This window comes from Aythya marila, assembly GCF_965140915.1.
Source record: "Aythya marila genome assembly, chromosome: 18".
In the NCBI taxonomy this organism is placed as follows: Eukaryota; Metazoa; Chordata; class Aves; order Anseriformes; family Anatidae; genus Aythya; species Aythya marila.
In genome coordinates, this window is record NC_139059.1 from 9,580,269 (window position 1) to 9,606,694 (window position 26,426).

Here is a 26,426-nt window from a genome sequence, read left to right on the forward strand (position 1 = left end):
CTGCTTTCCCCATTGCTGTCACCACTATTGCACAGAATAACACCGCACAGGGGAAATGTGTTTATAACTTATTTTCTACAAAAGCATTCCAAAACCAACAGATCAATGAATCTCCCCGAACAGCCTCGCCCGGGAAGGAAAATTTAAGCGGCCCTTTTTCAATTTTCCCAAGTCTGGCAGCGAGCTGCTGATCAAACAGCTATCGGTTCTGACACCTGCCCCATTTAGCAGAGCCTGGGCTCCAGTCCCCAGAGAGCAGTGTCACTTCGGTGCCTTGCTGCCCGAAGCGAGCTTACTCCGAAGGACAGCTTCCCTTGGGAAGGAGGCAGCGTGGCCAGGGACCTCTGCCGGGCAGCAGGGGCTGTGGTTTGAGCCCAAAAAGCAGCTTTGGGGGGCTCAGAGCTGCAGGACGTGCACAAAATCAGAGCTACCTAGAGCTGTGTCTTTGCCCAATGTGTTCGGAGGGTTTCCCAGCCCGTAAGCCCACCAGGCACTGAGGTGTGCGAGAGGCTGGTGTGCAGAAGGCACACAGGGCACGGGGCTCCTCCTGGGGCTGGCGGTGCCTGCAGCGTGTCCGAGCTGCAGGAAGGGAGCAGCCCAGCACCTCCACCTCACACACAGCCCCTGGCAGGCAGCTGGAGGCGGGGAGGGGACCAGCCCCTGGTAGGCAGCCTCTGGGACAGCTCGGTGTCCAAGTGACAGCATAACTCAAGCCCCATTTAAGAAAAAAACGCTTCTCACCACGAAGCGAGCTGACGGCTCTGTGCAGAAAACACATTCCAGTCCCCTGCACTATCGATTTTCCTGTGAAAAAGAGACAAGCTAATCCTTCAAAGTTAGTTGCTTCAATCCACGCTCTTGCGGTTTCTTCCCTGTCGCACCAGCCCCAGCAGCAGGAGGCGAGCCTCCTGCCCAATATTTCTTTTATTCCAAATGCAGTCAGTTACAAGGCAAGAGGAAAAAAAAAAAAAAAAAATCACATCAGCAGCTGAACAGCAGCTCTTGTGTCACCAGCACAAGTTTATGCTCTGTTTTCACAACACCACGCTCCTTTCCACCACTCCTGCCAGCCCAGGAAAGCCTCTTCCCTCCAAGGCCAGTTATTATCTGAAGTTCCCCCTGCATTAGGGAACACGAGGGATGTGGGAAACTCTCCGAAACAGCCAGTTTGTCTGTCGCAGGCGCATGATGAGTGGGCAATTGAGAGAATTTATTGACAAGTCCACAGAAGAAGAATGGACCGGGATGAAGGAGACAGGATTTATGCCATATTAACAAGGCCGTGTGCCAATTTCAACCTTATTAGTTCCACAATAAAGCAGCTAAGAATTGCCTTCCTGTCCCACACCCAGACACCATTTATTTTAAACGAACTTGGCTCCTGTCCTTCTTCAGCTACTTCAAAGCAAAGCAGCAACTTAATTGACCTCAGCTTTTGGAAGCAGACTAGATGGGAGGCATGAGAAGACTCCAATCAGCTCCCGAGACTGGGCTTTTAGCCAGCCAGAGCTGTAATTTTTGAGGCACCTGTAACAAACAGTGAGGGCTCTTGATATCTGTGCTTAATGCAGTATTAATTCCTCTCCTAGCACAGCAACAGCTCGAAGCTCAGGTGCCTGTACCTGCAGCAACAGCACGGCACTCGGGGTGCTTCGGAGGCGCTTCCCTGTGCTCAGGGCTTCCAGAGCTGGATTTATGCACGGCAGAAACAAGTGCACAACCAGGAGTGTGACTGCCATTTCTGTATCAGTACCATAATAAAAATATTAGTGTTTGTGGTAGGGAACATAATGCAGTAAATCCGGCCAGGCCTTACCACAAATAACTTCTCAGGTGACAGGTTCATAGCGCCCCAGTCCTGCTGCATCCTCACTGTAAGCTCTGGTAGCCCAGATCACAACAATGCTACAGCTCAAGCGATTTGTTTAGCCAAGATGACTTCCCACCAGCAGGGAAACTTCCATCAGCCTTCCTTCCCTTCCCCCAGCTCTCCGGGGGAGCCCAAGGCAAAAGCCCCAAACCTGATTGATGTGCTGTGAAATCAACCCTCAATGCTCCAGACACCTCACCTGGTGCCGAAGCAGCTACCTGCACCTCCACCGGCTCTCAAGGTCTCTAGACAGCGAGACCTGTAAGAATAAATATCCAGGAGAGAGCAGCTGTGACCCATTTATTGCCGGATGCTGCTGCAGGGCACAGCTGAGGAAGGCAGGACAGGAAAAGCACTTGCTGCAGAGGGAACATGTGGATCAAGCCCAGGTGTCCTTGAAGAAGTACTCCACTTGCAGCACGGCTCCAGCTCTGTTTCTCCAGCTCCCAACTGGCCAGAGAGAGCTTAGATCAAGCAGGGATGTTCAAGGACCGCCATGAGGGGTCCTCTCCTAACTGCTGGGAGGTAAAAATTAAAGAAAAAACAAAGAGCAGAGGCCAAAAGGCGATGTGGAGCTGGAGACGTGGAAAGAGAGGCTATGAGCCTCATGTGCACTAGGGAGGTTTTTTAAAGAATTAACTGGTTAGACAGTAAAAATCAGGGGTACCTTCGCACAGTGCAGGGGAGCTAGCACTGGGTGCAGTCAGGAAGGGGAGCAGCGGAGCACGCACACCAGAGGCGCAGAGCAAGGAGCTGCAGCCAGAGGGGGGCCAGGAAGGCAGCACCACGCCGAGGCAGACGGAGACGGACCTCCAGCCACACTTAGCAGTTCAGCCTTCCCCTTTGCCGATTAAGTTCTGCTGGCACCGAGCAATTGCCCGTGTCCTCAGGCTACCTCTCGTCCCCCCTGCCTGCCTCCCGCAGCCCGGCCCCGCTCGGATCAGAGCGTCAGGCTGGGCTGACATTGTCCCCCCCGCTCCGAAGAGGGCCGGTAAGCGCCCGCGAGCCCGCTCGTTTTATTCACTGCACAAGCACGTTTCCAACTGGGATAATCTCCATTAAACCATCTGCGCTCCCATCCTCGCTCGGCCCGCACCCGCTGGGCCGCCTGCGACACTGCAGCATCTGCGAGCCCGGCCGTGCCGATGCCGCGGCCCTTCCTTCCCCAGCACATGCACCTGGGGGCTCCGACACGCTGCCGAAGCCGTGCCTCTCCCCCCCGAAAGGCGTACAGCTTCCCCCGAGAATTAAAACCATCTCCTTTCCGCTCAGGGAAGACTCCGAGTCCCGAGCTGCCAGCAAAGCAGGGCTGGGAGGAGAGGAGGGTTTGGCTTCCGCGGCTGCCCTGGTGCCGAAGAGGAGCCCCACACTTGCCAGGCTTGGATGCGTTTTGGATCAGACACCGCACGGCCGCCGGTCCCCAGGATTTAATGGCTTATTTATCTCAGTGTCTGCTTTCTAGAAACAGGGACTGCGGTGTCAGGGTTCTGCCTCGGTGTGACACGGGAGCAGGAAGACCGGGCAGTGTCCTGAAGGGAGATCTGGTGCCTAAACCTGCCCCTTCCCTCAGCCTACACGGGACATCCAGCTCACCTCACAGGGGCCGTGCCAAAGCCACTGCTTTCAGGTGTGAAGGCAGCACAGCCAACTCAAAATCCCAAACCCTGTCCTCAGCACCGCCACCAGAACAGCCAGGGGACTCGGGACTCACTCTGTCGAGGACATGACAGCGCCGTGACTGATCTGCAAAGACAGAAAGCCATCGATCTGCTTGAGCTGTAATCAGTGCTCGCCTTCAACAAGGTCGCTGGGCCAGCTGACACAAGCTCTCCTCCCGGCCGATTCGCCCCGTGAGGGCTCTGCCTTGCAAAGCCTCCCAGGCTCCTGCTGCCCAAAACGAGAAGGCAAACATGAGCAGCAAGCGATGGGACACGAGCAAACACCTAGCTCAGTATTTCCTGCACTTCTTTACTTTGCAAGCCCTTGTTTTCCAAGGCAATTTACAAACAAGAGGCGAGATGGCCATTTGTTCAGACACAGGTTAATAGGGGCCCAGCAGTCCCCCAGGACTCCGCAGTCACACGTAGGTGAGGAAATCTGGAGCAGCAATAAAGACGCTGTGCAGACGAGCAGGTCTCAAGAGGAGGATTTAATCCGTCTAAATATTCTCATTATGTTCGTAGTCTTCAGCTCCCATTAACGGTGATCAGAGCCGAGACAGCTTGCAGAGGCTTTTTGGGACAACAAACCATGAAATAGGATTTATACATCAGTCATTCTTCCTCTTGCCCCTAGCTGAAGGGTCAATGCTTTTTGTTGAAAAGACGACAGCACCGGGAGAGAAAGAGTCAACAGGATGAGGGCAGGACCAGCCCTTGGCAGACTGGTGGCACTTGGCACAGGAGAGCTCCCATTGGCACCGTTTTCTCCAAAAACCTCAAATAGACTGCTCACCCTGCTAGTCCAAAAAAGGCCTTCTGTGGGGCCACGCACAGAGGAAGAGCTACAGCTACATCCAGTGACCGGCTTCACGGGGAACAGGGACGAGATTCTGGTTACGTTCCTCCATCGTGCTCCTAAAAAGCACTCAAAACCTAAATAGCGTCCCAAGACAAGGTGAGAGGACTAGAGGCAGACATCTAGGACACAAGGACTGACCCGAAACCTCAGCTGCTTTCTTTTGGGATCGCAGTGTCCATCTGTCCCCTTGCCACAGGGGAACTTCGCCGGCAGAACGAGACCTTGCTTGTCCACTGACACGTGGAACCAGAATTATTTCAACAGGAAAGAATTTAAACAGAAGAAAATTTGAGAAGAAAAACAAGAAAACAGAGCAACCCTTCTAAAGGGTAAAATGCATCTCACCCCTCCTCAATCTTCTGAGGTCTTTTCTCTTTCAGACAGACAGGTTCTAGCTTTTCCTGCGTGTCCACGACCCCACATACACAAGAAGCTACGACAAAATTCATAGAGCTACACTTCCCAATGCTGAGAGTGCTCCAGAGCCTTGGTGATATGTCCAGGAAATACCAAGAAATACCTGCCAGACCCCTGCCACTGCAACGGAGCAGCCAACGCTTCCCATACCTGGGTTGCGTTACACCATTCAGATTAAGCTTCAAATAAATGCTCCGTAATTCTGGCAGCATCGTGTTCGATAACCAGAAGCTTGATGACCCTGGAGCCTGGTCCAGGGAAAGATGAGCAAATTAGAAATAATCTGGTACAGAGACAGCACCCCATGCCCTGCACGGTGCTCTTCTGGAAGCGGAGGCTGACATTTACGTCTGACTGCATCAAGTCCTCTGGTTTATGCAAGCCTCCTAAAGGGGGGTGAATCTTTCTACAGCATAAAGCTTCGGTACTTATCAAGTGCTTAAGCCACAACAACCTAGCAAATTACAAAGTCTCTTCACTCCTAAAATATCTCAACTGCAACTTCAAGAGAAGCTTACGTTTCCTATGATAGCTATAGCAAAACATTTGTAACAATTTGGTGGACAACATAAAAGCTGTTTTGCTATTAATTTTTCACTCAAAAAATCAAGATGCTTCCTACCCATCCTAATCCCACGCTTCTCTTCAAGAATTTATGATTTGTAACGACTGGTCATTAGTTTTCCACATTACAAATAGGACAGGAGGGGAAAAGCATTAACTGGCATAATCCCTTCAGAGGCAGTCCAAAGGCGAAGGCAGTGCCAGTGCTGTGGGTCTTAATGTCTCGTAAACGATTACATCTCCTCTCCCTCCCTAGGGAAACCGTCACAATTTTTGTTTTCTAGAGAAAAAGGCGTGCAGATCAAGCAGGGAGTAGGACCAGGGCTGGATGTTGGACAAGCCCCAGTTTGCTCCTGTATTAATGGAACATCAGAGGCCTCATAAAGCCACAACTCAGAGGTAATGCTGACACTCAGGAGTCTCCTGAACATGACTGCGGGACGCTTCCTTCCCCCAGTAATCCACCACAGACACGTCTTCCCACAAACAATCCCTCCCTGCTTGTAGGGAGGAGGGCAGGAAAGCACTGAAACCCTCCTCTCAATTACCAGGCAGGGCAGGATTAACCACTACCGAAGACTTTGCAGATATTTATTCTCCAGATCCACGAGAGACAAGCAGAGGGAAAAAGCACCTCTGAGGGTTGTATACACAGACAGCAAGTCTAACGCTTACAGTTTTGTGTTTTTTTTTTTCCCCTCAAGTCCTAACAATTATCTTCATGAATTATAGACACAATATCTGAGAGACACAGGCAGTAATTAATGCATGTCTGCTGTTCTGACTAGCTCCTTCTGCTGGGTAAGGCAGAGTTATTGAAATTCAGGGAAGAAGTCCTCAATCTTGTGGAAATTTTAAAGAAACAGACCAAGACAATTTAATAAAACAATAATATTTCTCTTAAATAATTAACTAGGTGTTGACATTCACTAATATTCCTGAGGCCCAGCTCTTTCTTTTGCAGTAATGGAACAAACACCCTCAGATGTGATCTCCTGCACATCCAGGATGTACCAACCACAAAATGACTTCAAGCAGGCTTTACTCATGGGTTTCTCCACTCACACATGGGCACCTCCAGAGCCTCATCACTTTTTTTCTTAAAACTCACCGAGATCTTTACTATCACTGCCCAAAATCCCCACGATGCAGTACTTACATACCTCCTCGTTTTGCCCTGCTAACAGTTACCTCCAGGTACAAGTGCTCGACTCTCACCAAGCTCAGGAGCAGCAGTGTTTATCATCCCATGAGGAAACCTTGGTTTCACAGCAGAACCAAAGCACACTAATAGATGCAATAGACAATCACAAAGTAGACAGCAAGCTATTACTAAAGCAGCGTACAGCGCTGGTGTTAAGCGGTCTGTTTCCATCATCTTTCAAAAAAGCAGATTCTACTGTAGCATAAACAATTTTATTCACATAAAGAACGCACTCAAGAGAGCTTAATATGCTTGAGTGTATTGAGAACAATTATCTCCAAGTGACAACTACTTCAGCCAAACACTAGACAAAACCTGTCATGGACCCATCACCTGCTTAAGTAAAATAGAACTACGCAACAAGGACAGATCTACTTAAACTTGAGATCAGGATTATTCTGATGGCCACCAAACTGAAACAAAGACATGTCACCAGCGCTGGAAAACAGGCATTTGGCTAACAAGGTCAGACTGAATTGAAAGCTTCACATCCCTGTTTTTCACTTACACCGCATTACCTCTACAGGGAAAAACTCCTCCTCACCAGAAGGCAGGGCAAGTAAAATAAAGGTCATTCCAGTCTGAGAAACTCACCAGATACAGTCTGTAAGCATCAATCCTTCGAATGGGCCCCCAGCACTTGTCTGTATCGTTGTACTTCGTGCCATCTCCAACGCTGCAAGAATGGTTGCCAATAGCACTGCTAGGAAAGAAGAAGGGAGAAAGAGAAGACAGCGATCAGCTCCCAGCAGATGCCTTCCCCTCTCCTGTGTTCAAGGAAGAGCAATGGTCAGAGGCTGTTTAACAGAGCAAGTCACTGAAGACCATGCATTTGAAGACAAATTATTTGATTACCCAGTTACAATCTGGTCATTAGACCAGCAAGTTTAGAGTCATACATGGAACACCGCAGTTCTCCATTCTGAAGCTTTGAGCATGAGTGCAGCCCAGCCCAGCCCCAAGCAAACCAGTCTTTCACTATTTCTTTAGGAAGGAACTTGTCTCAAGCCCAGAGCTCACCAGGTAAACACAAAGTAGTGTCACCACTCGCAGGTCACAAGCTTGATAAGCACCACACCTCCCAGCTCTTATCTAGAGATAGAAGTTAAGATACTGCACAGGGGATGGCATTCAAACCAGTGAGCAACGAGCCCCATGCCTGCAAGGTGAAGCTGAAGTACTTTACACCCAGGGACTTACCTGAAATCAGGTCAGGTACTTTTCAGGCATCCAACAACAGCTTAGCCTGCAGCAGGCACTTGGGTGGGGAATACAGAACAACTTCACCTTCCCACGCACAAGCATTGAGATGTCCTTGAGTCATTTCTCCGCTTGTCTTCAGGAAGGAGAGCTGAACCCAGTCAGACTCATCACCCCATCAAGCCCCAAAACCTGCCCTCGTCCCTGTCAGCATGTAACTGCCCAGCAGTAAGCACACTTACCAGGTCACTTGCATGAGAGAGACTGGCACAGCTGCTGCGTAGATTGCCAGGTCCCCATAGAGGTAGATAATTATGCAGAAGTAGAAGAGGTTGACACCCACTGCAAGAAAAAGAAATATTAGGGATTCTTGAACTCTGCACTCTAACTCAAAAATTCACAAAAGTTTTTCAACATCTTAAAAAAAAAAACACCACCAACAACACACTGTTTCTTTCCATAGTTTACATTTTCTGCAGAAAACTGCACAGAAGGGTCACACCAGCAGGTTAGGAGACAGTTACAGCACGGGAAGCGATGGGACACGAGGCCTCAGAGCTCAGCTCTGCCTCCTGACATCCCTGGCCTTCACACCAGGCACTCGAGCTTACACCCATCCTCCAGTCGCTGCTCCAGGCCCACAGCTCTCCTGTAATTGAACTATCAGATGAAGCTGACAACCTGGAAGAGTCACAGGCACGCTAGCTGGTGGTGACAGACCTGGTGTGAACACAGCTTGATGAACAGTGCAGTGAAGAAACAAGAGCTGTTAGTACTCTGCCAATTCAAACCTGCAGGACCTTTGCAGTGAGAATTTAGCCCTGCAGAGATCCAGTTCCACACGGCTGAGGTGGAGCCATTTGGGATATTCCTAAACATCAGCATCCCGAGGCAAGATTCAAACTTGCAAAGCTTTAAAACTGTTTCTGCAGCCCTACTACACCCTAGTGCCACAATGAATGCTGTTTCTGTCCCCAAATGTTTTCTTCTGTGGTTTGTTTATTTCTTAAGTTTGCTCTGCCTTCAGCTATGAGATTAGAAACGTCTTACTCAAGCAGTCTGGGTGCACAAAACAGCCTTTCTTGGGCTCAGGAAGACACTGCTGCAGAGGGCTGAAACCAGCAGGAATAAAGAGATGATTGATGAGACCCTGGGATTCTTGTCTTCCCAGAGAGCTGGCATAAATCTCACCAACAAAAACCAAACTGGAACATATTTCAGTTCAGAAACAGGTGAGCTACAAAAAGAAGCCTCGAATTTGTTTCATTTAGGAAGTAGATAATGAAGGAAAGCTACTCAGGGAACCTGTCCATACTTTCCAGTTGTGATACCACTTGATGCTTAATCCTAATGCAGCTTGGGCAAATCAATTCACCTTCTGAGACTCATATGACAGCTATCAAATAAAAACGTCATTACTGCAGGAACAGGGATTAATATTTCCACAGCACTTGGTTGCCCTCAAGTTTCACCATCGCATTGTCCCTGGATCCCTGCATGTCAGGAGACGTTAACAGGCATTCCACTCGTCTTAAATAAATTACTCAATGTGCTCAGCCTACTTAGCAGAAAACGTTTCTACAAAAAGGGCTGGATGGGGAAGCAGCACAGAGACTTCCCTGCTCCTATAAAGCACTAAGCCAATACACGAGGGTTGTTCCTGGTTTGTTTGAATAGATAAATGGAGAACGTCAGCCCCTCCAGAAATAGCCTGAAAATTTCTTATAGGTCCCTTATTTTTCCCCCCCTCTGTGAAAGATTTGAGATGACCACACAGCTAAGGAGGCTGCATCATTCTGAAGACAACAGCAAACTCCCTAGCAGTTTTCTCCACTTCCCTATTAAAAAGGGTTGAGTATTATAACAAATATCTGATGTAGGACAGAAGCTGCAAAATTCACTAAGCACTAGACAGACTTAGATGTAGATCCCCAAACCAGAACCTACTGCTGCCAGTTCTTTTACAAGCTGCTACTGATCCTCCCTGATCAATATTTTCATTACTGGACAAAAATGGGAAAATCAATGGCTTCCTGTGGGGGGACAGCATGACAGATGTGCCCAGACTCCATTACTGCAACAAATGACTGCTTGGTCCCAAAAGAAAGCACCCAACATTGCAAATTAAAAAAAAAAAGCAGCTCTTCAAAGCCAGCTTTTTTGAAAGAGCATACAGGCCTACCACAGCCTAAGCCTAAGACACCTCCCTTTAAGAAAGCAGACAGTCTGAGATGGAGATTTATCCTCAGCTTACCTCCCAGGACTGCAGATTCAACTCCTGTCAGATTGTTTAAGTAAAAAAAAAAAAAAAAAGTTAAGAGAAAAGAGCAGAGAACTCCCTAGGTCTCCGAGGCTTTAAGGTCTATTACAAAGCCTTCCCTCTGAAGGCTGTAAAGAGCTCAGACACCTTGGTTTTGGATCCACGCTTCATATAGCCTGAGCAAAACCCACCCAGACACTTGCTAGCTGTGAAACAGCAGAGGGTGGTGCTTGGAGCCAGGACTTCCCTAGCATGACCCAGTTTCTCAGCCCCAGGCTGCAGGAAGGGGTCACTGAGCAACTGCCCTCAGCCAAGGCCTCTCTGTGCATCTGTCAGCACGAGAACTTCAGCCGGGATCTGCAGGAGGCACCTCACCTGCTCTCTGCAAACGCTCAGCAGACCTGAGCGTGTCTGAAGGAGGACTCAGCACCAGCTCCTTGCTGCTGAGTACAGAGCAGGGGAAAGCAGCAGGTGAGCTACAGCTGCCCCAGCCCCTTTGCTCTGCGTTACCTTTCGGCTCATCTCTCGGCAGTTGTTTCAAGCCTGCAGCTGTTCCCGCTGACTCCCCGCAGATTTATCCCTTGGCACTGGCTTGAGTCAGCCCGGGGGAGGATCCCTGACACAGAAATCAGATAACTCTGGCTAAAACAACATTAAGAAGGGGGATTAAGATTCAGAATGCTAAGCAGTTAATATCACTTCGCTGGGAAACCTCCCATAAGCACCAGAGGAGCTGTATTTCCAGCACCCTCTACTGGCTGAGCAGCAGCTGGCACCGAGGCAGAGAAGCTTTCTAGAAGGCAACTGCTCAACACCTGGCTCACCTGAGGGGTTATCACCACCTTCCTGGGAAGTACACGAAAAAGATGCCTTCCGAGACTTGTCTGCACGTTCCCCCAGCCCACATGCAGCAGAACAGGACTCCATGCCTAAATCCTCAATGATGGTGCTAAGCCACGGTGTCCAGGGCTTGCTGTCAAAGCAACATCCTAGTATTACTCCTCAGAGGAATACTGAGAGCTAAGGAAGCATCCACAGTGTGTTACAGACGGCAAAGAACACGGACAAAAAGCTTGCCTAAAGTCAGAGCATCTCAAAGCAACAGACGAGAGTAGGAACAAGATGTTTCTGGGTCTCCAGCACACAGCCAAGTCACCTCTCCTCTTCTGACTCGGAAAAGTGGCCGCCTGATTCAATGTGGATTTAGACACCCCTGAAATGTTTTACGTCTACAAAGACCCACACGGGGCATATAGGGAAATCAAGTTTTTTTTTTTTCCCAACTGGACTTTAAAATCAGCAATAATACAGTTGAAACAATCTTCACTCTTTAAGCCCAGCTGTCCTTCAGAGGCAGTCTCAGAATGGCATAAAGCTGATGTAATGTAGTGGAAAAAAACAGCCCATCACATCTTCGTAAGGTGGCTAGCGAACAAGAGAAAATGTCGCTGTCCACAAGAAATGGGGCCTGACAGGCTCAAAATTGCACAACCATGGTGTCTGATGATTTTCTGGCTCTGCTCAGCATTTCAAATGTACTCCTCACCCAGCTTCAGAATGCCTAACATCAGAACTTCTGTTTCTATTGTATTCAGCAATGGCTTTATTGCAGTATAGCTACAGGCTCATTCCCTGACATACAACAAAAGACACTTAACAGCAAAAAGATAAAACATCTGCCTACCAGATGCTCACCAGGGACCCTTTTTCATTCAGTAGTTTCATGTCCTAGCAGCTGACTCCCACCCCGACACATACAGCTCTCAGGAACTCTCCCCAAAGCCTCTCTCCTTCAGACTGCCACTTATAGGGTTCAGGAAAAAACAAATGTTTTATTCTCAAATGCTGCCAAGGTGGAACCAGTAAACTCCACAGCTGGGCTCCAACACTGCAAAGAGCAGAGGTCAGAGGATAGACTCAGTACAGGGTTGGGTTAAAAACAGTCAGAAGGGGCACTGACTTAAACTTACCTGTGTCAGCCAATACCCACAGTTGGTAGTTTTGGCCACACTACCACAGCACCCCCCTTCATGCAGGTTCTGGCCCACAAATATTCTGCTTTAGAGAAACACTACACAGAGGGATGGATACTTGGATGGAACCATCACAAACTCAGGATGTAAACCCACACTGAGAAGCACTCAGACTTACCAACAGACATACACACAGTATGCAGCAGGACTGTGAGGGACCTTTAAACGCATGAATCTCTTACCTTTATTGAAGAACATGGAAGCCATCTGGCCCATTTCCACCCTTTCAGTGATTTCAAAGATATTGGGTGAGCCACGTCTCTCTGCAAATTGAAAACAAGGAGGTTTCAACCAGTGCCTTGAGTAAAGCCGAAGGCCAGACTATCTGAAGACACCCACGAAGCTCCAGCAGCAGCCTGAAGGACACTATGTACTATCTACCACTCCACAGCTGCAGCGTCACGGGTCCAATCACTCTGCTGAAGTTAGTTTAAAATGTTTTCAAAATAAGGTATTCTCATCTTAGTGACCTAGAGGGAAGAGATCTTTATCAGCCTGCAGAAGGTAAACTGAATTCTCAATGAGCCTTATCTCGCAAGTGCTAAGGTCTTCGGGATGCAAATGTGAAATTAAGGGCAAAATGGACAGCAGAGTCCTGCTCTGCTTACTGGGGCTCACAGGAATGCTGCCTGCAGAGAAAAAGTCTCAGTGAAAGCTGAGATACTTACGAACTGACAGGATAGGTCGCGTCTCTGCTCGCTCATAGCCATCTTGGAGGAGCACATCACTGTCAGATACTCCAGAGGAAGAATCCTCATCCTCATCATCCTCCTGGAAAAAAACGCCAGACCACTGCTCAGACTTCCACTACCTACAGCACCACCAGCGTCACGGTCTCACTTCCAGCACCTCAGAGGTAGATCCCATATGCAGGGCTGGGCAGGACAGGCTACCAAGCAGGGGCAATACCGGGAGCCCTTGGCCCAGGCTTGAGACACTGGAGAGCAGAAAAGGGCACCAGCAGAGCAGACTGAGGTGAGTGCCAGGCTCTGCTCTTAGCAGGTCATACAGCAAGTGTCCGATTCACACAGGGATACCTGGCACAAGAAAATTGTGGCTCAAGTGTCTGGTAGATCTACAGGGTTACAGAACTGGAAAAAGAAATCTTAGTGTTTTTATTGGCCATTTCTTCTCTGTCTGGCTATGGGATCTCGTAACTCCAGCCCAATAACATACAGGCAGGGATCTAAATCAGTGGAAACAACCATACCTCACACTGATCCAGAAAAGCCACTGAAGCCAGGATCCAAAAAAGCCACAAGCAAATTTTCCAGCAAGGACATACTTCAGGACTGTCCACTCCCCGGGACACATCCTGACCGGCAGCAAGGACGTTCCTGCCTGTCCCAGTTAAGTGACCTGAGATCAGCGAGGATTTATAGAACCTGGCACACTCCAAATGGCACCGATCTATTGCCTGCTACCTCTCCACACTTGCTGAGCAATGCTTCAGGGCAAGGAGAGCACATCCAGTAAAATAAAATGTAAGCAGCACAAGAGATTTTTCAAAGCTGAAGCAGAAAATCTAGTCTTTAATGAGCAACCCCACATGGAACTAAAAGTCATATTTTACGCAGCCAAGTTCCGTAGAGTAGAAATCTATTCCTTTATTAGAGTTATTAATGAGGCGAGGCACAGACAGAAATCTCAGGTGAGCCTCGTGTGATAAAAGCAGCAGAAAATGGAAAACGAAATCCCACACAAACCTTGTGTTTCTCCATTCTCTTCCATCGCAGCTGGGCATTTGCAGCAGCCATGGCCTCCACCACAAACGTGGTAGTCATATAGCTTGGGAGAGAAATCCAGTTAGTATCAACAACAGTCAAGCATCGTTGCTTAAGATACATGGAGAATTATCCTCACTATTTGTAGGGGCAAACACCAAACAAACAGAACTGCTTTCACCAACTTTGCACCCTCCCCCCCCCCGCCTATTTCATAGTTTCTGCTCAGCACACTGCTGCCTTCTTCTGCTCCTGAGACGGAGGTGTTCAAGCAGAGAACAAAATGCAGTAAAAACACACATGCCTTCAGAGATGAGGAGACATTAGGTAGCTGGAAAACACCTTGCTAGTAGTTTGGATGGTTTGGGAAGACAAGAGGAGTTTCCCCCTTGTTAGAAAGCTGGGCCCTGAAAGGGAGAAGGAAGCCTGGACTAGCACAGTCCTGTTATGAAGTTTATCCATTACAGCCTGTGGCAAAGGTACTCTGCTGCCCTAAAGACTCTTACAAATGGTATTAGAAACAAAGCAATACAAGGCAGAGGGGCAGATCACATCTATATGCAAACATGCTTTGCTGGAGGCCAGGGGACAGGTACAGTCACTGATGCTTCTATGGAAAGCACATCGTTATCTCAGCTAAACAGTCCTGTAATTAAAAAAAAAACTTCAAATCAATCTTAGTTAAGGCATTAGAGTGGCTTCCCTGTCTCAGGAATTGGGCTCATTTATCAAGCTCAAGCAAGAGATTAATTTTGCCGGAATAAAAGCAAGCAGCCCTGTTCTGAGCCCCACGTAGCAATTCCTGCACGGATTCTTACTGAAGGGTCACTGCCCAGAGGGCAGCAGGAAGCCAAGCACCAGGGCTGGGACAAAAACAACGCAGCTCTTGGGGCACTGAATACTTCAGGCTCTGTTTTCAGTTGGGTTTGGTTGTGGAACCCAGGTTTGGAAACTTGTGCTCCTCTGCTGACCTTGGCAGACTCCCTGCTGGTGCTGCATCTCACGTGCTACATTTGTGTTTTGAAACATATCTAGGACTGCTCACAAAGCTCCGTTACTGGTGCTGCCACAATTGGTAATTCAATCAAGCCTCTGAAGCACACGGCTTCAAGGTGGGGAATTTAGAAGCATCACTACAGTCAGTGCTGAGCACGGCTACCCCTGTTCAGCAGCACCTAACAGGTCTGAAAAGCACTGCCTTCACATCAAAGGCACGTTCAGAACTAGTTACCTGCAAGAAAACATCTAAATTCTGTTCTTACCAACAGCAGGAGGGGAGTTTTATTCTTATTTATTTGCAAACCAGGTGAGAAACGAGCAGGGATACACAGCTTGTCGGGAAGATGACAATTCTGTCAGTACCTGGAGAATCTCAGGCTGCCTGGACATCGCTGCGCTATCGGCAGCCTTCAGCTCCACCTGCTGCTCCAGCAGGGGCACAGGCAGCTGAGCAGGAGCTCGTGGCAAACCAGCTCTGAAGTCATGAGACCTGCCCCAAGGTCTCAAGCAGCAGCCCAAGCCTCAGCACTGATCTCAGGGCTCCTGAACTGAGCACCCCCCCTCTCCTGAAGGCACGTACCCATAGCCTACCTCATAAAGCCCAGGAACATGAGGAGAACGAGGCTGACCAGCCACCCCGCTGTCGCAAACGCCTTGGGCATGGTTAGAGCTCCTGTCCCGACGATGAGGTTGAACATGTAAACCAGACCCACCTGCAACATCCACAGAATCCAACCTGAGTTCGCAGCTTTGCCAGAGATCACCCAAACCCCCTCACGTGCACGCTAATTCAAATGGAGAGAGCAACCTTTGTGAGCAAGCAGGGTGGGAGCAAGCCCACGTTAGAGATAAAATTCCTGGGAGACTGATAACCAGAGAACAAAGCAAGTTACAGCTCATTTTTCATGACAAAAATGTAATCCCTTCCCCATTTTTCCAATTATTTAAAAATACTGTTTCCTTCTAACTTTCAAAGTTAAGAAGGACGTGAGCTTTGTGGACTTTAACATCCATTCACTTCTTTCAGAATTGTTTACAATGTGCGTTTGGGTCTCTCGTTATTTTCTGACCTAAGTGCTTAGGACTACATACAGGAGTTCCCTTCCAGGATGTCTCACCCTTCATTATTCTTAAGCAAGCAGGAAACATCCAAAGAGAACTGGAATCCAAAGCCTGCTTGCCATTCTACCAGCAAGCAACTCAGCACTCTGGAAAAGCTATTTTACTTCAGGAAGGGGAAGGATTTTATCCTTTAAAGCAACCACATTTTTTTTTTTTTGGCCCAGGGCAAAGAGCTAATTGTGCACCGGGACAGCACCCCCAGACTGCAAATTTTGCTGAACTCACAAAGACTGCCCCAAAGTTCATTGTTGCTGCTGTTTTCTATCTTTTTTTCTCTAATATAGGTCAGTCTCTCTCTAGAGGAGAGTCAGTAAGAGCTATGTCTGAGTACATTTTTCTGAGTGTGAAGGAATTGATACCAGAACTACTCCCCAGAGCCCCCGCACGCTGTCCCGCCCTACATTCACTAACATAAGCAGAGCAATTTCATCTTCTGATGGTTCTCCCAGGACAAGTCAGCCACCGCAGCTCGCAGGAAAGTTCTTTTCACTCGGCTGGCACAGCTGCCATTCCCCGAGCACACCTCCTGCTCGAGTGCCCAGGGCCATGACTCACTTCAGTGAAGGACTCTTCAAAATAAAGCACTCAAGTGATTTTCCTTGGCTGTGGTCAAGTAGGCTGAGATGAGAACGGTGCTCGTGTGTTCAGCCTGGCTGGACATCTTCAGGCAAAGAGGAGAGAGCGCTCTAGACTTTGAGATGAGACTCTAGGGTATTCCTGCCACACCAACAGAAATGTGACACTAATTCTGTAGGACCCAGAACCCCCCAGTTACTGACTTGTTCTCTATTTTCTCAGTCGTGGCCCATTTCTGGGGTCTGAGATCCGGTTAGTCGAAATTCAGTCATTAACAGGGGGATGAAAGTTTCTGACCATCTGAAAGCTGACCCGTAGAATTCAGTTCTGGGTCTTTATTTAGTCATCTGCGGGGTTTTGGGGGAATATTGTTTGCAAAGCACTGATCTAAGAGCTGACGCTTTACGAACACTTGTGGCTATCAAAACCAGGTTAAAATAAAGGTTAAAGGTTAAAATAAATAACTGAAGATTACTTATTTGTAGCTTTTCTTTTATATATTATTTTCCTCTGAATTTCTTAAAAGAAAAAAAAAAAAAGCCCAATTTCCACATTGCAATTTTCCCTGTTTAAGTAAGCTTCACGTGACAATTTGTGCTGATGAAAACGCTGAAGTTTAAGAGCAACAGGTAGAAGGATGCGAGAGCTGGTATCGGACACGAAGCTTTTCTTAGCACATTTTAAGGAACTATACCTTAAGCAGACGCCATCCTTCCCAGCACATAAAGGAACGTGCAATGTGAAAAGAGCTACAAGCACGAAGCATTTTGAAGTAGCCTTTGACCTACGGCAACTCTTGAAACACTGCGGTTACATGCAAGGGGAAGTGGGAAATGACAACACGTGCTGAAAGAAGAGGATTTTGAGAAGACTTCTGAGTAAAGACAGCCAGGCGCTGAGCCCGAAGGACTTACGTAAGGCGAGTAGAGCTCCCCCGTGTCGGTAATGCCGCCGGCCATGGTGAAGGGAGCAGCACGAGGAGGGCGTTCTCAGCTTCTGTTACCTTTTACCTAGGGGAAAAAATAAAACAAAGCACACAGTTGGGTCACCTTTGCCAGAAGGAGGGGAACTCACGAGGCAATTTCAGCACTCTTGTCTTCCCACACAGGGCAGCCGCAGCCGGCCCAGCACCACGAGGAGCTCCCTGCCCCATTAAACCAGTAAAAAGGAACACCCAAGGGACCTGCCCTGCCCCAGCACGCGATGTCCCGAGCGGCCAGAGGGAGGTTTCAGACCGCAGGAGGAAGCGTGCCTGCCCCCAGGACGCTCTCGGACCTCGCCTCTCCCACAGCTGCTGCTCCTCAGAGGCACGGGGCTGCTCCCCGAACGATCCCGGGGGCAGAAAAAAAAACAGCAGGCGGCCGGCAGCAGCCCCACAGACACGGGGCACCGAGCTACCTGCACCGGGGCTTTTAATGCCCGAGTGTTTGGGGAGCCTGCACTGCCCGGCAGAGCCCCGGGAGCGAGGCAGCAACACACACACCCAGGGGGGGGCTGGGAATGCCACCAGCCCCCAGTGGTCCCACGCAGGGAGCCCAGACCCCAAAGAGACCCCAATAGTCCCACACAGGGACCCCAACTCCCCCAGGGGTCCCACACAGGGACCCCAATCCCTCCACCCCAGAGACCCCCAGTGGCCCCACAGGGACCCCCAGTGGTCCCATACAGAGACCCCAGACCCCACAGGGACCCCACACAGGAACCCTGCACATGGTTCCCAGACCCCACAGGGACCCCCGGGGAACCCATACAGGGACCCCTGGTGGCATAATACAGGGACCCGAGACCCCCCAGAGACCCCAGGCCCCCCAGAGACCCCACCAGGGCCCCACACAGGGACCCCAAGCCCCACACAGGGACCCCATACTCCCCCTGGGACCCCCCACAGGAAACCCAGACCCCACAGGTCCCCCAGTGGCCCCATACTGGGACCCCAGACCCTCCAGGAACCCTCATGACCCTCACGCAGGGACCTCAGACCCCACAAGGACCCCACACAGCACCCCAGACCTCCTGGGGACCCACAGTGGCCCTATACTGGGACCTCAGACCATACAGGGACCCCCAGGAACCCAATACAGGGACCCCAAACCCCCCAGGGACTCCCGGGGACCCTAGACTCTACAGAGACCCCACACCGTGACTCCAAAGCCCCCAGGCCCCCCCAGACCCCACCGCGGCCCCCCACAGAGACTCCAAAGCCCTCAAGAGCCTGACACAGGGACCCCAGACCCCCCCCAGTACCCCCATACTGGGACCCCAGACCCTCCAGGAGCCCCCATGACCCCCACACATGGACCTCAGACCCCACAAGGACCCCACACAGCACCCCAGATCCCCCGGGGACCCCCGTGGGCCCCAGTCTGGGACCTCAGACCATACAGGGACCCCCGGGGACCCCATACAGGGACCCTAAACCCCCCAGAGACCCCACACCGAGACTCCAAACCCCACAGGGACCCCACACAGGACCCCAAGCCCCCCACAGACCCCACCGGGGCCCCACATAGGGACCCCAACCCCCCCCCGAGACCCCCCGGGACCCCTCGTGTCCCCCCACAGGGACCCCCCGGGACCCCCAAACCCTTCCCGGGACCCCCAAACCCTCCCCAGGGCCCCCTGACCGGCCGTACCGCCGCTCCTAGGCCCACCGGCCCCTTACCGGCCGCGGCGCCCTCCCCTCCCCTCCGCCCGCCCCCTCCTCCCGGCCCTGCCCCGGGGCCGCCCCCCGGGCCCCTCACTGCGCACGCGCGGCGCGGGGAGCGGGGGGCGTGGAGCGGCGGCGGGGAGGGGGAAAGGCTTCCGCGCACGTGACCGGGCCCCGCTCCTTCGCCCGCGGATTGGAGGGGAGGGTGGGGTCACGTGGGAAGGAGGCGGGCGGGGAAAAAAGGGAGGGGGAAGGGGGCGGGGCCGCAGCGCCACGCCGGGGTGGGAGGGGGGAGTGGGGAGAGCGGCGCTGTGCGCATGCGCGGAGGGAGGCGGCGCAGGTAGGGGCGGGGGGGGGGGGCCTAAACACGGAGCCCCTTACAGCCCCCGATCCCAAACCCAGATCCCCCCAAAACTCCAGATCCCAGCCCCAGATCCCCCACAGCCCCCAGTCCCAGCCCCAGATCCCCCCCCAGCCCCCGATCCTATCCCCGGATCCCCCCAAAGCTCCGGATCCCAAACCCAAATTACCTCACAGCCCTGGATCCCAGCCCCAGATCCCCCCACCGCCCCCAATCCCAGCCCCAGCTCTTCCTGTAGCTCTGGATCCCAGCCCCAGATCCCTCTGTAGCTGATCCATCCCGGCCCTGGATCCACCCACAGCCCCCAGTCCCATCCCCAAATTCCCCCATAGCTCCAGATCCCAGCCCCAGATCCCCCCACAACCGCCAATCCCAGCCCCAGATCCCCGCATAGCCCCAGATCCCAGCCCCAAATCCCTCCAAAGCTCCAGATCCCAGCCCCAGATCCCCCTACAGCCCTGGATCCCAGCCCCAGATCCCAGCCCCAGATCCCCCCCCGGCCCCCAATCCCAAAACCAAATCCCCCTTATAGCCCCAGATCCCATCCCCAAATCCCCCCATAGCCCCAGATCCCCCCCAGATCCCCCAGTCCCAGCCCCAGATCCCCCCCAGATCCCCCAATCCCAGCCCCAGATCCCCCCATAGCTCCAGATCCCAGCCCCAGATCCCCCCATAGCCCCAGATCCCAGCCCCAGGCATTGGTCTGAGCCCCGTGCAGAGCTGGGGCTGCCACTGCTGCCTTGCAGGGGGCTGCGAGCGCTGTGCCCCCCCTCGGCTGCGCGGTGGGCACACGGCCACGTCTCGGGGCCATGAGGATTAACCAGGACACCGTGCTGCAGGGGAGCAGGGCGACCCTGGTGCCGTACACCCCGGCACACGTGCCCCGGTACGTGGCTCGAGTCCTCTGGTCTGGTTTCACTTCCCTCTTTTAGCGTGTTGTTCAGAAAGGGTGCTGGCTCGGCAGCTGCAGGGGCCTCTTCCCCATGGGAACAGCACAGAAATTAAAAAACGAAAGCTGTAGGAAGGCAGCGAGTTGTGCCCACCCTGCTCACAGCGGTCATCCCTGAGGTCTGTGCTTTGTGCCAGGACTGTGGATTCACAGGGAGGGAAATACCTGGCCGTGGGAGAACAGCCAGCACTTCTGGTGTTCCCTGGAATCTTTCTGTAAAGGCCAGGGAGGAGCAGGACTGCAGTGTGTGACCCCAGGCAGCCAAACGTCTGATCAAGGCGCTTTGTAAAGCGCTGCCCCGGGCAGCTGCCGGCTCTGCACAAAGGTGGCAGTGTTTGTCAAGTTGTCAGTGGCACGCTGAGGCTGTATCGAAAGCAGACAGGCTGAAATCCTGATCTTTGGTGCTGCTGGGTCAGAACTCTTAAAAACTTCCAGCTCGTGCCGTGGCACTTCACACAAAGCCGCAGGATGCACAAACTTTGCTGCATGTCCAAGGAGATCGCTGGTTCCTGTTTCACATCCAGCAAGAGGCTTGCAGATACTTCTGAGTTGCTCTGAACGCCAGGCTAATATTTCCAGACACGACAGGGCACAGGCAGGTCCTTGGAGCACTCGTGGCCACCGTCCTGCGGTGCTGCTGCTAAGCCAGGGGTCTGCCCCGCTCTCTTTGTCAGGTACCACGCGTGGATGCAGTCGGAGGAGCTGCAGCGCCTGACCGCCTCCGAGCCGCTGAGCCTGGAGCAGGAGTACGAGATGCAGCGCAGCTGGCGGGACGACGCAGACAGTGAGGGTCTTAAACACCTGCTAGGAGTGGGTGGCAGGGGGGAGCGGGTCCCTCTCTGTCCCGTAAAGGACACAGAGTGGGCTGAGGGCACCTGGTGAGTGGGATTTACTGAGCCCGAGGGGGTGTGAGGCTGGTTTTCAGTTCCACCAGCTTTGCCTGAGCACCACAGCACGTTGCCTGCCCCAGCCCAGCTGACATCTTTCTGGTTTCTGTACTTCGTGGGGCTCTGGGGTTCTTCGTCTCCAGTATTTGGAGGCAGATGAACAGTGATAGTTTGAAGCAAGGGGAGTATGGACACAGTAACTTTCTAGGGAGATCCGTGCGTGTTTGTAGCTGATACATGCTCAGCTACAAACTGTAGCTGGGAAGCTCCTGGGAAGTAGAGAACACCCAGGGCTGTTGGTGTCCTTTTCGTGCAGTTTTTCAAAGGTAAGGATGATTTAATTCGCACAGCATTATCTGCTGAGCTTCTCCAGCACCATCACCACTCCCCAGGACTGATCATCGTCAAAAGGTGGAAGGGAGTTGTATTTTTCCTTAGGATTCGAATTACTTTATAATTACCTGGTCGAGATTAGTTGACTGAATTGGTTCCCTGGCTCTATTACAGGTAATGAATCAGTGCTCATAAAAGCCTCATAGAAATACAGGGAGCTGCAAAATGCCGAGGCTGGCAAAGATCTCAGTCTGGAGATCTTAGCTGGCATTAAAAGCTTTGTTGAGAGCAGCAGTAAAGCGGACTGGGTGAATCACTGGGTGATCCTTGTGCACCAAACAATTCCTCGCCCGAACTTGCTGCAGAGACAAAGCAGTGAGACCTCTGTCGGGGAATTAAAGTTTTCACGCTCCTTTTTACACAGGCTGTTCCTAGTCTCAGTGTCTGCATGATCCTTTGTGCTCACAACGGGTTTTTCAGAGCATTTCTTATGTTTCTAGGGACGGGAGCAGGCATGCTTGGCGTGGGAGGTGCAATTATTACCTCTTCCTCACTGCTAACATGTGGAAACTGCTGTTCCTTTGCCCGTTGCATGCCTTTGATTTCATCCTTCAGTACTTTGTGAATAATTCGTGCCGTGAGAATGTTGCCTCTTGTCTGTTCTCCACAGAGTGCACCTTCATCGTGCTGGACACGGAGCGCTGGGCTGGGCAGGCATGTGGGGAGGAGGACTGCATGGTGGGGGACGTGAACCTCTTCCTCACCGACACCGAGGATCCGACTTTGGGGGAGATTGAAATTATGATCGCAGGTGAGGTTCTGCTTGCTAGCTTGGGCCTTTGCCACCTTGGCTAAAGCCAGACAGATGTTACTGAGGGCAGATTTTTATTGTCATTGCTTTACTTTGGCTGTTCAGATCTGATCAGCATCTGTTGCTGGCTTGGGACACAGCCTCTTCTGAAAAGTACCCAGCACTGCTGACTTGTCTCGCCTAACAGGGTGCTGATTTCTGTGGCTCTCCCTTTCAGAGCCCAGCTACCGTGGCAGAGGATTTGGCAAGGAGGCGACTCTGATGATGATGTCCTACGGTAAGGATAGCCCAGGGCACGGGGATGGGAGCAGAGCTGTGATGTGATCTAGAAGCCCATATTCCTGCTGAGGTAGAGGGTAGTAAGAGGTGCACCCGCCTCAGAAATTGGAGTCCTGTGTCTTTGTAGATGTGGCAGCCCAGCAGGTAACAGGAATGCTTGTCTTTCTGGTTTCTTCTGTAGGAGTGACAGACCTGGGCATCACCAAATTTGAGGCTAAGATCGGTCAGGAAAACGAAGCCAGCATTTGCATGTTCAAGAAGCTTCATTTTAAGGAGGTGTGGTAACTGCCCAACGTCTGCCCAGAGAACACGAGCAGCACTTGTGTTATGACTGGGGCTCAGCTTTTTTCATTCTGCGTGCTCCAGGTTGCTGTGAACAGCATTTTCCGGGAGGTGACGCTGAGGCTGGACATCAGCGATGAAGAGAAACGATGGCTCCTGGACCAGACAAGCCACGTGGAGAAGAAAACCTACAGTGAAGTGAAGCTGCCAGCCGGAGAGCTGGAGACCTGACGGATACAGCCAGGCACAGGCCTGGGCTCCAGGGAGGAGATGACCCTGGTGGGAGGTCTGAGCGTGGCTGACACCTCCACGTTGTTTTGGTCTGTCTCCTTTGGTTACGTTGTCAGCTGGTCACCTTTGCACTTTCTTGCAACAGCCCGAAATACTGAAATTTGGACCTGGCGAACAGCCACCAGCTGACAGACCTGGTTTGGAATGACTCCGTAACTTTAACGTGCTGTTCCAGCACAGCCTAAATCACCAGCAGTTAATTGATTCCCGGTGCAACCTGTTTGTGGACAGGCAGTACCCAGTGTTCCTGCTTCCCTTGGAGCAGGATTCCTCAGTGCGACGGAAGTCTGAGAACTCTGGTGGCTCTGCTCTTTTTTGAATAATAATTAAAAAAAGGATAAAAATCTGAGGTTCCTGAGCGTGACCTAGGAGCAGTGGGGCTTTCTTTGGGTGGTGAAAGGGTGGTGAGGCCAACAGAGCCTCCCTTCTGGGACTCTGAACCCTATTTTATGGGGTGCGGTGGGTGCTGCTGGAAATGAGAGAGGCCTGGGTGTGGGTGAGCACAGCCAAAGGGAAATGCTGGCCCCCTTTCAACTCTGGGGCTGGGTTGGTAAGGGAATTAGTGAGGTGAGGAATTCCTGGCTGATTGCTCTGCTCAAAGAGAGCCAGGATAGTGTTTTCTTACAAGGAAAGATGGCACAGACCAGTGGGATACCACAGCTCCTCTGAGTCCCCCGAAACACTACTGATTCACAAAAAAAATTACAAAGATTGAAGGAGTCAACCTGTTAACGTGATTAAAACCACCAGGATCAGCCAAGCAAGACCAGAGCACAGCCTCTCTGTGCTCTTTATGTGACCAGGGGAACTGGCAGCTGCAGGAGGCTGCCGAGACAAAACCCTGCTCTGCTCAGCCCTGGGCCTGGGCACACGGGTGTCTGGTACGAGCGTGGACCTGGAAACCTCAGGCCATCAGCTGGGAAGTGATATTTCACTTCATTTTATCTGCTGTTACCACAGCAAGAAGGAAAACATGAGTAAAGGAAGACAGGAAAGTGATATCCCTCTTCAAGGCAGCTCAGGCTGCGAGCATCACTCACCAGGGCAGAAACCTTTAGGGTAAGAGTCTGCCCGTGGTACACCCGAGGTCTGTTGCTGACGAAGAGCCATTTGTCTGACTCATTCTGGACGGAGTTTTTAGTGCAGTTATTTAACCTGACCTGCCCTGCCCGACTCAGCGCGCTCTCCTTGGCAGGGAAGATGGCTCAAAGAAGAGGTGGGGAGGATAACTCATGGGGTGTTCCCCCACTGTAAGGGCAGCGGTAATGGCTAATTGGAGACCAGAAATGATTTGTTCCAGTTAGGAAGTTATCAGATAATAGCTTGCAGATCCGCACAGGGCTGTTGTTATCGGAGACTGGTAGGCTCTGGAAATTTTAGTGCCGCTTTGGCAGTATTTTTAGGGCCTGGGAGTCGGAGTTTTCCAATTTTAGTTCAGTTAAATAAATCAGCACTATGAATAATATCACAACCAGGCGTAGGAACCAAGTGCGTATCGTGGTATTTTAAACAAGTCTTTCCCAGGGACTTTGTTGTAGCAGAAGCTGCGTGCAGCGATCAGTTGAAGAGCGGCTCTGCTTCCAGCTGGGGTCAAAGTTACAGGGCCTCGGGCTCCTCAACACCGGCTGGGTGGGGGTGGATTTTGTTCTCCAGGACAGCATTTGCAGAACCTGATGGCATCACGCTCCTTTCTTTGACTTCTGTGGGTTCCTGACACCAGGCTGTCCTGATCCAGAGCCCCTAGGGCCGAGGCCTTGGGGGAAACACAGGGAAAGCGGCCTGGTGCTGGAGGGGTGCAGCAGCTCCATTTGGGTGGCTGTAGGGTCTGGGTTTAGGCTCTGGGATGATCGGGGACACGGTGACGAGCACCCCACAGTCCCCAAACCCCCTGCCCCCAGCTGGGGCTCCCCCTGCTCTCACCCCCCTCTGGGAGCCCCCTTGGCCCCTTCCCAGGCTCTCCCCAAGCTGGGGTGCACCCAGTGCTGCCTGGAGGGGACAGGATAAGGGCTCGCCATTCTCCCATCACCCAGCCCGGCCCAGGGATGTGCTGGTCCCTGCTCTCACAGGACAGCCCTGCTTAGCCCCCAGGCAGCCACCAGAGCCCGGGTGCTGCTGCACTCCCGTGGTTGCTCCGGCACCGCCAAGCTCCCTGCCTGGCATCCCTGGTGCCCAGGCAACGCCGAGCCCGGGCAAAACCTTCACCCTGGCAACCCGAAACAAGGTTGGGTCTGTCCCCGAGCCCCCCCACGTGAGAACCGGCCCTCAGGCTGCTCCGATGAGGAGAAGAGGCGATGCACAGCCCAGGGCTGTGGGCAGGAGATGCTCCCGGAGCCCACCAGGTGCCCCCCAGGCCTGCCCCTGTCCCCCCAGGGGTGTTCTCAACCTGCAGCACACATCAACCCCCCTGTGCCCAAAGGGGTTCACAGCTCAGATGCTTATTTTAATCCAACTGCAAAGCTGGTGATTTTTCAGGAAACCCACACAAAACGGAGGCTCCCAGGATTGCCCCAGCCACACTCCTAGTCCAGGATCCAGCCCCAAGCTACCTTGCAGCACCCCGGAGGGGTCCCAAGGGGGGTCCCAGCCTTGGAGGCGCTGGCTGGCACAAATGGGGCGCCTCCTGAAGCCCCCATCCCCTTCCCAGAGCAGTCACTGCTGAGCCCCCCTGTGCCCTCCCGCTGCAGGAGGGCTTAGCTCCGACCCGGTAAGCTGCACAGGGCTTAAAAATAGCCCCGGGACGCCAGCCCAGCACCCTCACCTGCAGCCTTCATCCTCTTGAGGAAGGGGTCAGCCCCCCACCCAGGGAATCCCCCCAAAGTCCCACCTGGGACAAGCAGCCCCCTGCCCTCCTCCAGCCTGTATGGGGGCTCAGGGGCACCCCAAACCCCACTGGAGGGGCTGGGGGCAGTTTGGGGCTGCCCCCCTCCCACCCAGCCGGCAGCCACATCCCTCAGGGCAGATTAGAGCAGGGCAGCCTGGCACTGCCCCCCCTCTGTGGGATTTAAACCCATTAATCCCCCTGAGGCATTAACCCATGCTGGAACCAGCCACATCCATCCCAATCCCCCCAGCCCAGCACCCAAACTGGGCCCAGTGT

The 26,426-nt window shown here is 52.2% G+C and overlaps 2 protein-coding genes across 5 annotated transcripts in view; one reads left to right on the forward strand and one right to left on the reverse strand.

The window, feature by feature from the left end:
• Positions 1 to 19,233, reverse strand: part of TMEM104 (transmembrane protein 104) — a 42,374-nt gene extending 23,141 nt beyond the window's left edge. The window contains exons 1-8 of one of the 4 annotated variants that reach the window (XM_082774738.1): positions 19,152 to 19,233; positions 17,404 to 17,499; positions 15,383 to 15,504; positions 13,775 to 13,856; positions 12,737 to 12,839; positions 12,251 to 12,331; positions 8,018 to 8,117; positions 7,170 to 7,278 (exon numbers count right to left, since the gene is read on the reverse strand). In XM_082774738.1, the coding sequence (XP_082630864.1) occupies positions 7,170 to 7,278; positions 8,018 to 8,117; positions 12,251 to 12,331; positions 12,737 to 12,839; positions 13,775 to 13,856; positions 15,383 to 15,504; positions 17,404 to 17,448 (642 nt within the window). In that variant the 5' untranslated portion in view covers positions 17,449 to 17,499; positions 19,152 to 19,233. Of the gene's footprint in view, positions 1 to 7,169; positions 7,279 to 8,017; positions 8,118 to 10,859; positions 11,009 to 11,719; positions 11,772 to 12,250; positions 12,332 to 12,736; positions 12,840 to 13,774; positions 13,857 to 15,382; positions 15,505 to 17,403; positions 17,705 to 19,151 lie in introns of those variants that run through there. The other 3 variants (XM_082774739.1, XM_082774737.1, XM_082774740.1) reach the window with 3 other exon arrangements.
• Positions 19,234 to 19,459: 226 nt separating this feature from the next.
• Positions 19,460 to 23,666, forward strand: NAT9 (N-acetyltransferase 9). Its single transcript, XM_082774920.1, has 7 exons — positions 19,460 to 19,476; positions 20,244 to 20,383; positions 21,121 to 21,230; positions 22,337 to 22,477; positions 22,695 to 22,754; positions 22,938 to 23,032; positions 23,123 to 23,666. The coding sequence occupies exons 2-7, from the start codon at positions 20,307 to 20,309 to the stop codon at positions 23,267 to 23,269; spliced, it is 630 nt and encodes a 209-aa protein (XP_082631046.1). The 5' UTR covers positions 19,460 to 19,476; positions 20,244 to 20,306; the 3' UTR covers positions 23,270 to 23,666.
• Positions 23,667 to 26,426: the final 2,760 nt, after the last annotated feature.

Bases quoted from the DNA above. Each gene is read 5' to 3' on its own strand.
- NAT9 (XM_082774920.1), top strand. From the start codon at position 20,307: ATGAGGATTAACCAGGACACCGTGCTGCAGGGGAGCAGGGCGACCCTG. The intron at 20,384-21,120 runs GTACGTGGCTCG...TCTCTTTGTCAG, and splicing joins ACCCCGGCACACGTGCCCCG to GTACCACGCGTGGATGCAGT. The intron at 22,755-22,937 runs GTAAGGATAGCC...TTTCTTCTGTAG, and splicing joins TCTGATGATGATGTCCTACG to GAGTGACAGACCTGGGCATC.